The following is a 17,110-nucleotide window of genomic DNA, read 5'->3' on the forward strand; positions in this document are numbered from 1 at the left end:
CATGCACTGGAACCATATGGAAAAATGGAAACACTGTTACGTTTTTGGCTGGAGTCTTACCTCAGCACATTGGTAAAGGCTCCCACAGGTGCTGCAGATAAAAAGCAGGACTGATAGTGACTCTCAGTGGCAGGATGAAGCAGAGGGCAAAGACTCGAGGGAAAGCAAAGACTGAGAATATCAAGGACATCTGTGAATAAGGAGGTGGGCGGGTAGCAGGGGACAACATTTGGTGTTTCACACAACAGGGTAAAGTATTCTTTTGCAATACCATTGTATATTTAAGCAGTGTTTACCAAGCTTTCTAACTATAAACTAACTGGGATCCTTCTCAAAATACAGATTCTCAAACCTAGAATCACTTTCTAGGCAGGGGTCTAGGAAACTCTATTTTTAACAAATGCTCCAGGTGAATGATATCCTTAGCCAAGTTTAGGAAACACTTAGGCCAATTCAGTCAGCCTTAATGTCAGCAAATTGTTGTGATTTTTAAGAAACTGTATTTTATTAAAGTATAGTTGATTTACAGTGTTAATTGTCATAATTTTGAGTTAATGTAAATTAATGGACTTTTCTTGTCCTAATGGTAGGTACTTTTGTATCATGTGGCAGTAGAAATATGATAAATATCAGCGTTGACAGACTCATGATTTTAGGGTCAGTAGTTTATCTTTTGTGTGAATTTTGCCTGTCTTGTAAAAAATATTAGGTGCTGTCTTGGGGAAGTAAAGATGCACTCAGAGATATGCTGCATTCGTGCCCCTGGGTGCACTGTGGCATCTGCCTCTTTCCATTCTCACCTCATCTCTGTTCCTCCTGCCCCACTTCACTCTTGTTTTTCCCTCTTCCTCTTGTTCCCTGCATTGTCTCAGAAAGTACAACCTTGAGTTACCAAAGTTTTTCTCCTGAAACATGAGTTCACTTGCTCAGCATAAAATCTAAAAACTTGCAAGGTGGCCTCTGGTCCCATCAACACTTCATTTTCCTTTCCAGGTCCTCATTTGAGTTAACTTCGTGTGACCCAGGGGTGGCACCATGTTCCATTTGGTTCTCATCTAGTCTCCTGATTCTCCTGTGGTAGCTGCCGAGCTAGGTGGCCCTTCCACCCCAGTGATTCTTTACCCCAGATTACTAGGAAGTATTTGTTTCTGTTTTATTGCTCTCTAGATGGAGCGGTCTGTATACCTTCATCCTGCCTTACCCCTATAGTAAAATCTAAAAGATTCTAAGTCACAGAACTGAAATTCACAGACAGTAGTATATAGAAGGATCTTGATTTTTCTTTATGTTTTACATCTCTAACTCAAGGGTGCTTTTCTAGTTTGCAGGAGATTATCAGTCTTACTAGGACATTCCTAGTATGTTTGGTATCTGTGCTTCCCTATTCTGTCTTCCTTCCAGGAATGCATGTTCTCAAGGAGACTTTTCTCAGCTCAGTCCATTTACTTTCATCATCAGAGGACTGCAACTTCTGTAGCTGTCTTCTTTGTGCAGTTCAGGTTATGCGTAGATTTTATCCAAAGACCAATCTAAAGGGAAGTACCTTAGAAGGAAGATGCCTTCCTTTGTTTTCTGTTTGGATAAAAATCTTATACTTGCAACTGGAGATTGTTTTTGCTTGTCTAAACCATGTCGATCTTTTTGCTTTTAACAAATCTGGTCACAGTTCCCACAAAGAAAGAAATCACACTGTCCTGCATTTCTCAGAGTTTACAATCTATAGACAAGGCAGAAACATGTGAAAAGTAAAATAAGTATATCAGACTCTACCCCACAGTGTCACACAGCACAGGAAGCTACACAGTAAAAGCCAACTTTCTGGTAAGGAGAGAGTTGATTATCTATAAACATAAACAGATCCAGTTGCTTTTCTCTCTGACACAGAAAAAACGACCATCTTTCTGGCATCTTCTGGAAAAAGCATAAGCGTGTCTGTCTGCTTCTTTCTCTCCTTTGCCTCAGAGGTACATCCCATCGTGACCTCTCTTGTTCTTTTGCACACGTCCGTGCTTCAGTGTTTTTTTCTTGAGCGTCTTTAAGTCTTCTTGAGGCTGTTTCTCAGAGTCCTGAGGCAGATCATCAGGACAGCTGACTGTTTGCACTTTAGGAGGAACTGGATCACAGTGGTCTCCAGGACTTCCGATTTCTAGTCATTAGAGACAGGGATTTGTGTTCACTCAGGCTCTAGGAATCAGACTAGTTTGTCTTCCCCCATATCCTAGTACTGTCTTTTCAGGTCTCACCTTTCTCCTGCCATCTCCTCTCCTTTGCCTCTGTAAGCAGTGAGCCTACAGTAAGGTCAGTCAGGTGCCTGGTTTTACTCCCAGTGAAAGTACTTAGGCATATGACATATACAATGGCAAGGTTGAATCTTGTATCCTGCCCTCAGCTCCCCTGTCCCTAGAGGGGCACAGGCCAAAACCTTCCACCGTCCAGGTCCTGGGGCTCCCTTTGGTTGTGCTCCTTAGCTCAGACCTTCCTTCTTGGCTCTGTTCTTTGAGATTGAAGTTCATACTTCAGGGCTTGGCTCCCACTTTTAGGCCATCATCTGTCCAGTTGGATTTCTGAAAAAGTAAGGGCTTCAACCCTGAAAGTTCCACATTCTTTCTGTCCTTTCCTTCTGCCTCCTATTTCACCATCTCTGTTGAAACTGCTGTTTCAGAAACTACACTCCCAACCTCTCAAGCCTCCTCTGCTCTGACCACAAGCTTTTGTCCTGCCTCCCATCCCTCTGGGAAATAAAGTTCTAAAAATTATCTTTACTCCCTTTCCCCTCTTAGAAGTCCCATTCAGAATTAATAGAGCATATTTGCATATTATCAGTTGTCATTGTCTGTCTTACTGTACCTCATTCAGAGTGTTTAAGTTTGTGCAGTTGCATTTTTAATAAGAGCTGTGCTTTCTTGTTTGGTGATTATCCCTCGACTCTAGGTTACTTTAGGGAAGATTATGTCTCAGCGTTTACCAGTCAGTTGGGACTTAGACATGAACGTGCACTAAATGGCACACTGAAAAACTTTTTTATGGAAAATAGTTTGCTAGACCATGCAGACGAATTTGCCAGAGCTCCAATTTGACCTGTGTGTTTAGAATTGTCTGTCTGACCCCGACAAATGGTCTGCTTCAGTGGAAAGTCACCACATTCAGGCCTGCGGCTCTTGTTCAGCCTCCACGCTGTACACTAGTTCAGGATCTGCTGTATTTTTGCCTGGTTAAAACCTGGTCAGGGTAAAAATTACAATAAAATATTCATCCAGAAAGATACCTGATCAATGTTCATCGATAAGTAAATCTGCTTTCTCTGCTTTCATTTCAGATTTGTCCAATATGTGCAGCGTTACCTGGAGGCGATCCTAATCATGTCACGGATGACTTTGCAGCTCATCTTACACTTGAACACAGAGCCCCTAGAGATTTAATATCCTTTTGAGATGCAACAAGGGAAAAAGTTGTTTGCAACATTTGTCATTGTGATGACTTTTAAGGGCAGTATTCCCAGGGACAAAACTAACCTCCAAATTATCTTAGTTGATTTGACATTTTCCTAAAAGTGATATGGCGTTGAGGTGCGATTTCTTACTTCTCTTTTTCCACGCTGTGACCATTACATGAAAAGTGGTCAGTAAGCGAAATGCACTTGCTCATTATCTTCAGTTCTTTGCCATCAGGTTTATTATTTTTTTAAGACAATTTGACCAGGTTACAAGTCTTCAGGAGGGTGTTTTCATACAAAAGTGGAAAATGCTAATCCAAATTAAAATCTAGTTAGTTCATTAACTGTGTGGATGATACATTTGCTCGCCATCTGTATTCTCTGTTGCCATAGTCTCTTATAGGCTGGGTGGTGGGCAGGTGTGCCCCGTGGGGCTTCCTGCCCACCTGAGTAGGACAGCATAAGGTCAGATCCAGTTCTAAATTTCTTTCCCGCTTTGATTTCTGCTTCTCCTCCCAAGCCAGTCTCATGATGGTTCCTGACAGTATTCTCTATACTCTGCAAGAGATTACTGGCCCACCAGAGTACGTTTATTTGTAGACTCAGTGCTTCTGGTTTCAAGTTATGAATTGTCTTTCTAAAATTATCACCTATTAGGGCTGTGTGCTCTTGGGAAGGTTTTAGTGTTCATTGCAGTCTAAAGCAATCAAGAGCTAATCACAACCTTTCTTTCTGCCAGACTCCATTCTGATACCTTTGCTTGCCTCCTGGCAATCATAAGACAACCTTAGACTTGGTGTTCCTGTCCTTCAGCTCTCAGCCCTTGATCACAGAACATAATTTTCTTATTAGAAATTTGACCCTTTAGAGTTTGGGGGAAGATAAGTGGAAACTAATGGAAAGCTTCCCTGGTGGCTCAGACGGTAAAGAATCTGCCTGCAATGCAGGAGACCGGGGTTCCATCCCTGGATCAGGAAGATCCCTTGGAGGAGGGAAATGGCAGCCCACTCCAGTATTCTTGCCTGGAGAATCTCAACAGAGGAGCCTGGCAGGCTGCAGTCCATGAGGTGGTAGAGAATTGGACATGACTGAGTGACTAACACTTTCACTTTCAAGTGGAAACTAATGGAAAGATAAAGCTATGGAACCTTCCTGAGAAATGAGAAGATCAGCCTGGTCTGAGCCAGTCTGGGGCAAGTACTGAATGAACAGAGGAGCCCACTCTTCCTCTCTGCTAAGTGCAGGGGACACTGAAAGCAAAATGAAGAAAGCAGTGCTTACATGAAAATCCAAATGGGCCAAGAATACTTTTAGCCTGTTAGTTACTTCGCATTTTGTATAAAAGAATTCTATAACAATACCCAAAAGAGTTACAACTTGATCTATTCTTCACTCCATCTTCATGGAGTAGCTAGGCAAAAAATTTTAAAAAACCATGCCATTATCCTGCACTTCTCCAGCAGGTTCAAGGACCTCTAGTGAAATCAGCATCCATTCAGTAGAATGTCCCATGTCATCCACATCCATCTTTTGTAGATGTGTATGAGTCTTTCATTATCAAGAAAAAATAAATTATGTAAAAATGAGAATAAGAGAAGTCAAATGCTGCATTTTAGATTACTAGCAACTATTATTTTTAAATTCTAGAAAGTAAAATGTTGGCATAGCAGTTTTCCTGGAAATATAACTAATTTGTCAAGTTCTTCAAGTGCCACTATGTGATAATTTTGTTTGACATGAGAGAGTGACTTGTTTCTAAGCCTCTTTGTAACCAGGCTTTTTTTTTTTTTTTCCCCCACTTTGGTAGAACTCTTCCTAAAGTGTACTTTTTATTTTTTTTAATTTTTTATTTATTTGGCAGGACTTCCCAGATATTGGAAAAGAATCCGCCTGCAATACAGGAGACTCCGGTTGTGTTGGGCTCAGTAGTTGCAATGTGGGTTTAGTTGTCCTGAGGCATGTGGAATCTTAGTTCCCCAACCAGATAGCGAACCTGTGTCCCCTGCACTCCAAGGCAGATTCTTAACCACTGGACCACCACGGAAATCCCTAAAGTGTACTTTTTATACTTTTACAAATAAAGTGTGATGATCATAACATCACTTTCTGTAGAGCCCAAGCCTATGTCATGAATACCATGAAAGAGTGTGCATTATGGCTGCCCACCCTGTCCCCACATGACTCCTGAACTGGGAATCCAGCACAAAAGTTAGCCTGCCTTGTGTAGCTGTTCTGTTGGCTGCTTTTTTTGTTTGTGTTTGGGGAATTTTTTTTTTTAATTGGTGTGTAGTTGATTTACAATGTTGTGTTAGTTTCTGCTGAATAACAAAGTAAATCAGTTATACATATAGCCCCTCTTTTTTAGAATTCTTTTCCTATATATTGGCAGCTTCAAAAGAAAATCTCTTCTGCTATAACATGTGGCTCCCCCAGCCCCCTCTCTCCCTCCTCCTTGTACACTCACACTTGCCTGTGTAGAGACACAGTGTTGTCCTCACGAGTTTTGGCTGCTGTTTGCTCCTCGGGACTTTGTTCAGTTTAACTCACACACATGTGTGTAAGATGGTTTGACTTCTTGATAAATGTGCTGTTAACTCTCTGTGTGTCCACTTAACACAAGAAATTCAAATCTGGTTTTCTGCTTGACAGCAGTATTGGAAAAACGCACACACACACACACATTGACAGATTAAAACCGATAGCTGAAGGGAATCTTTGAGTCCTGAATTTAAATTATTTGCACTATTCCTTTCTCGTTACAGATGGTCACTGAGATTTGATTAGCCTGTATATTAGCACAGCTCTCACCAGATATAAAAGCTGATGGTTGTTATTTGTGGTTACTGTGATAAGAACGTATGTGGGTAAGGGAATAGTCCCCTTTGGGTATCTGACCAGGTGGCACCTTTCACCTTGTCAGGGGATATTAATTCTGGCCCTTGTAGTTGGAACCTAGGAAGAAACTTCTTCCCGTCTGGAGAAACTTTTTTTTCTCTTTGAAAACACACATACATATACAATATAGACACACAGTATACACATACATTGCTTTATATTCCAGTGTTCATTTTTAGTTAATAGCCTTTATAGACATAGTTGTGCCATTTGTATTCCTAAATGTGCTGTTTTAAAATGCGTACAATTTGGGAAATCTGCATGCTTATCTTGCAAGGGCTCGAGTGACTTCTTTTATATATGTATTTTATTCTTACTATGAAATACCCGAGTCCTTTTCTTAACCTTGGAGTTATGATGAGTCGAGCGGTGTCCGACATGTACGTAGAATGTTTCACCCTGGCCGGGGGTTAGGAGGTCCTCGTGCGCGCAGATCAAACATGCACTTTACTAGCAGTTCTACTGGTGGACTTTCTTCTTCTCAGAGTTCATATTCTCCAAGCAATAGGGAAGCCATGGATCCTATAGCTGGTAAGTTAGTTTCACATCCTTAAAGGAAATGGCCGGGGATGGGGGGCTTCCTTTAAATTTGGGGAGTAGGATTTATATTCTCAGTCTCTCATCACCCTCCTGTATTCCTTGACAAAATTCCCTGAAATTCTATAAGTGTAAGATATGTTTAAAGTAGACCATGTAGAGAATTCCCTGGTGGTCCAGTGGTTAGGATTTGGTACTCTCACTTCTGAGGGCCCAGATTCGATCCCTGGTCAGGAAACTAAGATCCTACAAGCCACATAGCAAAAAAATAAAAATATTTTTAAAGTCGAGTAGACCACGTAAAGTAGTTCATATTATTCTGGCATTTCTTTAAGTACTTAGAGATTTAAAATGATAAGGAATGTCTCTGTTCTATTTGTGACCTCCAATGAAACCCAAGAAAATCATAGAAGATTTCAGAGTTGAAAGACCTCCAGAATTCTGTGGTTCAACCTCCTTCATAAGCACACAGATAAGAAAACTAATTGACAAGACTAAAGAAATAAGCTCTTCTCATGGAATGAAGTCAAGTAGGAATGTTTTGTACTTGTCTTAATTTGAGAATTATATTGTTATGAAACATTTATATTCTAATAGCTTGGGAAAGTCTTACTTAAAAAAATCATTTGAACAGGTAATTTGTACCTGGATCTAATGCATGGCCCACCTGGACAACCAGCAGCAGAGCACAAAGTTTGACAGTCAAAATGTCAGAAGTTGTTGTAGCCTGAGACCCTGAAAGACATGGCCAGGCATTAAGAGTCCAGGAGCCTGTGCAAGACCAAAATGTGTGCACACAGTGGAATTTGTACCTGAAACGTGCCGAATGTAAATCTGTCACCAAAAGTAGGAACAGTGTTACTCATAGAATCTTCTTTAAATTATGAGATATTCAGTGTAAAATCTAATCCCAAATGTGCTTTGGGCATTTGGATGTACAAGAAGCCCCAGAAAAACTTGAGTTTGGGGGATTTTAAAAAACACTGCTTCATCCAAAAGGAATATATTTACCTGCTGTCTTTGGTAGCAGGCTCTAAACATTAAGTGATTTCTGGGGGCAAAATTCAAAAATGAGACATTTTCTCTATTCAGTTTTTTTCTGTCAGTGAAAATTATATTAGTGATGGACTGTATGAAAAAAACGGTGTTAAGAACCTCAGGGATTAAACAACAGTGAGCAGTAAGGCAGAAACCTGCCCTGGAAATGAGTTTTAATGATGAAAAGCTTTGCCAGCCTGAGAATGTCCAAAAGGCAGCCATCAGCTCCACACAAGCCATTGGGAGAAGGCAGGTGCTGCACCTCCCTTAGCTGAGAGGCTCCCAGTGAGCACAGCCTTGTGCAAACAGGAGTCTAAATAAAACAGGCTATGCGGTTGAGAGCCAGTCAGCCTCAGCGGTCATCACTGCAGCAGTGCCCTGCGACTCAGAGAGCAGTCCCAGAAAGTTCGAGAGAAAGAAGGCAGAGCGAGCACAGTGAGAAATGATGCCGATCTCTCCTTTGGATTTAATTCTGAGAGGCATTCAATCATTACATCAGTGTTGGAGTGCCTGCTATGTGTCAGGCACTGTTCTAAGAACCAGGAAAGCCATGAGCAGTAGACTTGATCCCTGCTTTCATGGAGGGCATATTGAGGTTTATATTATGCTTGGACCAGTGGATGAAACTCCTTAAATACTAAATACCGAGAGAAAGTATAACTAAATCAACCCATGATGCAAACAACTGAAAAACCAATTTGCTGTGTTTCACTTAGAATTATATGTGAACTAATAGTCATACGTATGTTTACATTTCCCTCATGCAACTCCCACCTCCAGAGGGCATCCTAAAAGGTAGTAAGCTCCAAGCTGAGACTGTATGTTGCCCCAGGTTACCTTCCCGTTGATGATAGCTTTGAATGTTCATCTGGTAAAAGGATGATGGTAGCATTTTGTTTTCCTCCTACTGCAGTGGACATTAATGTCTTCATTTCCTCTGACAGAGCTTTTATCTCAGTTATCGGGAGTGAGACGTTCTGCAGGAGGACAGCTGAACTCCTCTGGCCCTTCCGCTTCTCAGTTGCAACAATTGCAGATGCAGCTGCAGCTCGAACGGCAGCATGCCCAGGCGGCACGGCAACAACTGGAGACCGCACGCAACGCAACCCGGCGCACTAACACAAGCAGTGTTACCACTACAATCACGCAATCCACAGCAACAACCAACACAGCTAACACAGAAAGCAGTCAGCAAACGATCCAGAACTCCCAGTTTCTTTTAACAAGGTAGTTCATTCATTAATGTGACTTGGACAAGTATTTTGTTAACACTGCAGTGTGAGATGACCTTTGCTCTTTTGTCCTTATGTGTGTTCTTAAAGCCTTGGCCTTTGCTCAGACCTTTAAAACTCACAGAAATCTAATCAAAATCTGTATTCAGTATTGCCTCAAAAATAAGAAAAAGAATTGTTTACTTTAGATAAACTGGGCTTCCCAGGTAGCACTAATGGTGATAGCCCAGGTAAAGAGTCCGTCTGCGTGCAGGAGACGCTGGTTTGGTTCCTGGGTTGGGAAGATCCCCTGGAAAAGGAAATGGCAACCCACTCCAGTACTCTTGCATGAAGAATTCCATGGACAGAGGAGCCTGGCAGGCTTTACAGTCCGTGTGGTCGCAAAGAGTCAGACACAACTGAGCACCTTTCACTTAGATCAATTATGAATGCTGATAACCTTGTTCTAACAGTATCTCATCATCTGATGGGAATTTCCTTTCCCACATTGCCCATAAAACGTAAACACAGTATCATTACATATATGGGACGTATTAGGTATAGTTACTGTCATAATTAACATTGCTTTCTTTTTATAGCCAGTTTCAGTCTGCTCTGAAATATCCCAAAGTACAAGAGAAGATTTTATAGTGTGGTGGTTTTCTTCTGAGAATTTCTGAAGAAGTGAAACTTAAATGTTTGTGGTTAGCGTATACAAAAGTAACTTTTAAAAAATGGTTTAGCTCAGTGTAAAAAATACTTAGAACACACAGTTAATGGCTCTGCTGGATGGAATAGAGTTCATATTTGTTCTGAAAGCTACCATTAGCAACTGAATATGTTCCTCTGCCGAGACCTCATGGGCATTTTATGTGACTTTTAAAAATAAAGGAATTTTAGAAAGAGCAGTGATGAGTAGACACAGGGTCAGCAGATAATGAGCCTGGTTCTAATTTGGACTTTTAATGGAATAGATAGGAATATAAAGTAAAAACTGTAAAAGGAAGAAAATTAGTGGAATATAGCAGTTACCTCCAAAAAGTAATGTGACAGATATTAGAAGAAAGCATTATTTCCATGTATATTTTTTTTATCTCATGCTTTTAAACATCTCTCGTTAGTACAGTGGCACATGTGTATAGTTGTAAATAACATATTGTGGATGCAGAATAAAAAATACTTGCCAATTCCTGCAAATAGGACCCCTGTCTAGAGCCCCAGCTTTTACCAGTTTGGACCTTAGGCAAGTCACTTTACTTCTCCAGACTATAATTAAGTTCTATCTTAATATCCCTTGAGTTTTGCCTCATTTGAGTGAGAGTTGTTTCAAGGATTAAATGGGAGCACTGGTATGTGTATGCTCTAGTTCAGTGTCTGGCATATAACAAAGGCCCAATTAACAGTACTTATTATCATTTGTTACGGATCTAAGGAGGAAATTTCAAGTGAGAAGTTTACCTTTGGATTATTTCTGCAAAGTGAGTAACTATGCCTGATTATTACAGAAAACATTACTTCAGCATAGAGCAACCACAGAGCCACAGGTGGATCCATCCTTCTGCCACACAACTTACCGTAGGGACTGACAGACTGCAGGCTTCCAGCTTGCCAGGTTGGGTACCGGCCTCAGAAAGGAACCCTACCAGTGTGTTGTCTGATGCAGGTTCGCTGGCCTGCGGGTGGAATGGATGTCCTGTCCCACTGCCCTTCGGAAGAGACATCTTCCACCTCTATTCCACTTGGGTTTTATTTTGTTTTTGGAGCTCCAGCCTCAGTGAGCTTGATCTGAGACTTTTCTCTGTGCAATTATTCTGCACCAACCCCACGCCAGCAACCAGGGAACAGTACGGTGGCCTCTGAGTGCTCTCCTTAGATCCTGGTGGTAGCTTCTGGAACGCCCCTTTCTGTCATCTGATACCGTGCATTGCATAGTACCTAGCAATTGATAGACCACTTTCTACATCTTTCATTGTGTCATTAATTCTGACTCATAAGGTTTATCCAAGGCCGCATTTCCTCCAAAATATTCCCTGGAACTTTGTATACTCTAAGAAATGAAAGCAGTTATTTATGTTCAAGTTTTTTTCCTGGGAAATAAGTTTGGGCAAAACTAAGTAACAAAAATAGTTTATCTGCTGTTGAGTATCTTCCAACTGCAAATACATAAATGTGCACATTGAGAATCTTCAAGCCCAGGAGAATGGCTGTGACATTTCGAAGTGGAAATCCTTGTCACTGGCCCACAGCTGTAATGTGATCCGTGTGGGGCTCAAGCCTTGTCTTTGGTCTGTTTGGGAGCCATTCCTGTTCCCGTTGTCTTAGAATTGATGCTGCAACAGTTTCTCTGGGATCCAACAGTGGTGGACCTTTCAGAAACCAACTGTGCAAGTGCCTGTGTCAGATTCCAGTCTCTTGGCAATGGAGCCAGCTAGTTTTGCTCACCCCCAAGCTGACGCTTCTTACAAGCTTTGCAATTACTTCCAGATCCCAGATGAAGATTGGCCCACCAGGAAATCTAGCCTTAGTGCTGTTTTTATCTCCCCCGCCCCTTCAGGAGTGAAATATTCTCAGTTATTTCTTAAAAATCAAAACTGTAATATAAGAATTACATGATTTCCAAAGGTTGGGGGCCTCAGCCTGCATGTTTCTAGTTTGCCTGTTTGCTATGTAAATAATTGTCCCTGCATCTTTTCTCCTTATAATGGGTTTCACTTCAGTTTATTTTTCTCTATAAGGCTTTTTCCAAAACTGAGAATGTGGAATGTACTTCATTTCTTAGCAGTTTCAAAGTTTTGATTGAGAATATGTAGCCTATTGCTCAGTCTCCTCTTTCAGTATATACTCTCTTGTATCCTGAACTTGGTTTTAATTATAAATGTCATCAGTCATTTCCTTTGGTGTGTGGATCTAATGTCGTTACTTTCCAGAGCCTTTTGTGTTCTTACAGTTCTGAAATTTAGATCTTTTGTTTTCTGAGCCATTAATCTAATGGTTGAGTGGTTTGAACTTGATAGCTGTGAGATTTTTGAGCGTCACTTAACCTCTTCAGTTTCTTCTTCCCATAAATTGATAATAATGAAACCTAATTTGTAGGATTAGAAGAGATTATCCATACAAAAAACACTTGAAGCCCATAGTGAGTGTCCAGCACATCTCCTCCATTGCTACTTTGAGATGCCCCCATGCCTTCCAGCCTAGGTGGGACTGCAGAGAACAGGTGCTGGGAGCAGGTGAGCATGGGCTCCAAGTGCACCTGGCTGCCCCTGGGGGTCACGCGTGCCTGCTGGACCTCCCCTCGCTGTTACCATCTTCCTGTTTGATACTTTTCCTACCCCAGTGCTTCAGTCAGTTTCCCTTTCTTTCTTGGACACTAAAAAATGTAGATAAATAAAATTAGCAATGAAACTAACCAGGATATTGCATAAGTCATTTAATAGGTTGGTAATACGAACGTGCTAATATCTGTCCTGTCTCCATGTTGATGAACCAGGTTTCCCAGCATGACACAGGTCTCAGAAGTGTACGTGTCTGTTGAGCGTAGTGGGCCATTATAAGTCTCAGGTCAGCTTTGTTACACGGTCCTTGGTAGGAGAGCGTAGGTGCACACTTACATGCTCATGCATGTGTCTGCTTGTACATGTGTGTTTGCCCTCTCGTGCTCCTGGACGTATCTTTATTTTGGAAGAATTAGGTAGAAATGATAGAGACAGGCCAAGAGAACTAGGATTTATTTTCAGTTGACTATTCTAGTCGCTATAGATTTTGTTTTGGGGACCAGTGTTGCTACTTTTCCTCTTTTTATTACGAACTCTTGAAATTCTGGTTAAGGAAATTACTACTTGCCCAAGCATCTAATCTGTTAGAAATTTTGTTTTCCTAGGTTTTTCACCCCAGTTTTCTCTATAGGGAGTATGAGAAATCCCAATGTGTTTTTTCTCATTGAATCTAATTAAAGCATAGATTTGCACCTCAGGGTAACAGTATTGTTACCAGTGTGGGTAATTCACAGCCACATAATTAAGGAGGTAAATTAGAGCAAGGTGTTCCAGTAATATGTCTTAGACTCCGTGGAGCTCGCATAATGTAGGACATTGTAGAAACTGACCATGCCATTGTTCCTTGACTTTTTACCAATGAGATCTTTTCTTTTTAATTTACGCAGGTTGAATGATCCTAAAATGTCTGAAACAGAGCGCCAGTCCATGGAAAGTGAGCGCGCAGACCGCAGCCTCTTTGTCCAAGAGCTCCTTCTGTCCACTTTAGTGCGCGAAGAGAGCTCGTCCTCAGACGAGGATGAACGGGGGGAAATGGCAGATTTTGGTGCTATGGGCTGTGTAGATATTATGCCTTTAGATGTTGCTTTAGAAAACCTAAATTTAAAAGAGAGTAATAAAGGAAATGAGCCTCCACCACCTCCTCTTTGATGACATCCCAATTCGCAGACAATGTCCTCTGTGCTGTATTTGCCAATGAAAGTGGACAACAACTATCTTGGGTTTGTTTGGTGATTGTAATTTCAGGTCTGTCACTCTTGTTACATTGTGTACATTCAAAAAGGAAGAGAGAAAATATATATGATAATCATTTCCACTTAACTAATTTTTACTTCTAGCAGGTAAATGTAGGTAGCAGTGCAGGGGTGATCTCTGCTTCCTGCACCCTGACATGCAGAAGGCTCTCGTAATACTCCACATTCAAACTGAAGAGGAAAATGGAAATCTCTAATGAAGCTGCTGTGTGTATTTATGAATATTAATGAATAAAAACTGCTTGGATGGTTTACCTTAACTACTGCATGAGGTTTTTTTGCAGTGCATGAGTTTTAGTGACCTTGTTATTTAAGAAATTTAAATACAAGGAGTAAAACTTAAAACAAACATAAAAGCCCAAAGCTTTCCCAAACATTATTCAATGGTTACGAGGCAAAAAGAGTTCCTTGACAAAGTAGCTTTTGAATAATGTCTGCCTGAATCACCTTTCTTTGTGTGCCTCCTACGCACAAGCCAGCTCTGCAGTGGACCTGGGGTCGTAGCCGGTGTCGCTCCGCCCTGTGTGGCTGTCCCGTCGCCCTGTCAGTCATCTTCCGTGTGGAGCTCAGCCTGTCTAACTCATCCATAGAAGATACACCAGTACAGCTGCTGTGGGAATCTGCTGCAGGCGTCTGTGTGTCCTGAAAACAAGTCTTGTTCTCTTTGTTGAAAAAGTTCTTTTTGTGGTTGTTGAAAATTTTTTTCAATTGTTAAATATGTTCTATTCAGGTGTAGATGAATTTCATTTATTCACTGTTCAACAAAGTTAACCTGGATTATGTTGTCTTTGTTTTTGAAAATCTCACCTTCTCAATCATATGTTGCGTTATTTATGTATTTGCTTCATAGTTTTGCTGAGACAGATCAGTATCAGGGGAGCTTTGAGGATTTGCCTTCCCAGACTTTGTCAATATATTACAACCAAATTCTTAATGCTAACTTTAGCACCTTTTTATTTATTGGGTTTTTTTTTCAAGCATAAAAAGTAAAGCCTTTTAATTGAATCATGCCACCTATATGCCTATATTATTAATCCTATGTGTAAAAAAAAAAATGTACAGCTTTCTTGGGTTTGTTTTGGGGTTTGAAGGGGCTGGGATATTTTTTATTTTCTGTTCCAGTTTTTGTGCATAGACTTTCACAATAGCTCCAAGGCAGGGACAGTGGGTTTGGGGGTCGGGGGCAGTTTTTGGAATGTAAATTTAGGACTTTTAAAAAAGGTGCGCACAGCTTCTGATAAATTTATAACTAGACTTAACCTAATCATGTCTTGTTCCAGTGCTCTCTCTCCTCCAAGCCCTTCCCTCTGTCTCCCCTCTCTCCTCCCATCTGTGTTTCTCTGTTTCTTCAAGAAGCATACAGACTCGAGCACCCTCCGGTGTTCTCCTGAGAACTGTGAAGTCCATGCTCATTCAGATGTAACCAAAAAAGATGTCACCCCACATTTCTTTAAAAAACAAAACAAAAAACTGTGGCTTCTCCTCCTCTGAAACTTCAGCCTCCAACAATGTCCAGATACCCTAGCTTTGTTTTCTTTAGTCTCTGTGATGGAAAATGTTTTCAAGGAAAATTTTACACAGGCTTCTGGTTACACTAGAAGTCCAGTCCAGTAGGATTTTTTTTTTTTTTCAATCGGTTGTTAAGAGGTTTCCAAAACCAGTTTTCAAGCTGTGGTCTTTTCACACACATCTTCTGCACATACGTCACACATTTCAATAAAGCATTTTCAAGACTGTTGGCCACTTGGATTTCTTTGGTGTTGGTGAACTAGCCTAAACATTATTCAGAGATTATATATCTCTAACCTATTTTTTTTGTTTTTGTTTTTTTGTTCTTTTCATGCTTGACTTTGAAGGTCCTGATTTTGTATGAATGCATTACTTTGGATGTGAGAAATAGAAATTGTCAATTATGTGCTTTCCCTTTTCTGCACAAATTCTGGGAAAATGTAAGATCCTTCCTTTTTTTAAACATGGTTTGAGGGAACAGCTGTAAGTCCAGTCAGGGCAGTTTAATTTAACTTAGATGATCAATTTGACACTTCAGAAGACCTAAAGGTTCATAAAATTCCATCTCATACAGAATACTGTGTATTATTTTTTACCAGATATTTTACAAATACCTCACCTCATCCTGTATGTAATCAATAATAATGTATTAGGGTAGAAAGACACAGATTATCAATATAAAAAATATATTTAAGCCCTTCAAATTCTTGTGTCCTTTTCTTTAGTTTCTTAATTAACATCGTATTATTGGAATTACTGAATAAAAATAATTGCAAAGACTGTGATGTAGAGGAGAGAAAATCAATATACCACTGTTTATCTTGGCCATGGCTTCAGGTTTCTAAGAACTAGATCCTGAGTTTTGAGAGGTTTTGGTTTGGTTGAGTTTTGAGTGAGTGTCTAGCATGGAAGTCTATAAGTGTTCTACAATGCTTGTCTTTACTTCCTGTTCCTGTATGGAAATAATTTAAATCTTTCTGCTCAAGATATTCTGGTAGAAATTTAGCGTCATGACTCATATAGAACACGTTTCCTCCCCCACCCCCCAAAAAAAACTAGTGAAGAGGAAGACCTGCAGGGGATGTTGAAACTATGTATTTTTTCTATTTCTGATACACTGTGTTTTAAGTATCCAGAAGTAATTCCTGTAGGGGTTCATGGGCTTCCCATTCCTGGATATTTAGTCACGGAGAACAACAGAATTTTGGAATTTGACTGAAATAGTAGAATCTACCTCATGACGTCCTCAGGTTTTCATTCATTTCGTTTTCTAAAATACTAAAGGTCTCTTGAACAAATAGAAATGCCTATGCTTTTATGACCATGGTCATAAGATAGAAGTTCTATGATTGGTTACAGTGAAATATTTGGATTTGTATTTAGATTGTATCAGTCTTTTGTTTATTTTCTTTTTAAATCACAGAGTTGAAGCCTAGGTTATGTGGTAGATTCTTACTTCATTTATAATTAGACTCAGGCAGTATAAGAGAAGGCCCCTTTGCCTATGAACGACCCACAAAGAAATGTAGTTTAGGAAAGCAGATTCCATTACTAGACCAATGGGAGCAATACAAAAATCCATCCCTTCCATTATCCTCCCCCCAGTTTTTTCCCTCTCAATACTTGAATTTTCAGTGACGTACAAAGAGATTTTATAATAAGCTTCTTTCTGGTCTGTGGGCCATTAGTTAAAAGGAGTTCACAGAGTTCTCTTGATGGCCCCTCATAGCATGACCCCTTCATGGCTCTTGAGCCTCACAGACTCTCTAAATCTCAGCTCTTTTTAAAGCTATATAAGGAAAGGTGGTCAAGAGGAAAGATAGTGGGAGGAGGTGGTCGGCAAAAGGCAGTCTTCTGAATGAAGTCCCAGCCACTGAAAAGTGTCCAATAAAACAGGTAAGTGTACGGTAACTGGAGTCTCATATGGTTAGTGCAGTAATGGGTAAAAAACTATCCAAG

General features: G+C 40.4%; 1 protein-coding gene across 5 annotated transcripts in view; it reads left to right on the forward strand.

Moving 5' to 3' along the window:
- The window catches only part of KCMF1 (potassium channel modulatory factor 1), a 79,672-nt gene extending 64,292 nt beyond the window's left edge, over positions 1–15,380 (forward strand). For all 5 annotated transcript variants that reach the window (XM_070379408.1, XM_070379409.1, XM_070379410.1 and 2 more), the window contains 4 exons: positions 3,317–3,418; positions 6,688–6,859; positions 8,848–9,130; positions 13,277–15,380. In XM_070379408.1, the coding sequence (XP_070235509.1) occupies positions 3,317–3,418; positions 6,688–6,859; positions 8,848–9,130; positions 13,277–13,538 (819 nt within the window). In that variant the 3' untranslated portion in view covers positions 13,539–15,380. The remainder of the gene's footprint in view (positions 1–3,316; positions 3,419–6,687; positions 6,860–8,847; positions 9,131–13,276) is intronic.
- Positions 15,381–17,110: the final 1,730 nt, after the last annotated feature.

The sequence above is a fragment of the Bos mutus genome, chromosome 11 (assembly GCF_027580195.1).
Source record: "Bos mutus isolate GX-2022 chromosome 11, NWIPB_WYAK_1.1, whole genome shotgun sequence".
Taxonomy (NCBI): domain Eukaryota; kingdom Metazoa; phylum Chordata; class Mammalia; order Artiodactyla; family Bovidae; genus Bos; species Bos mutus.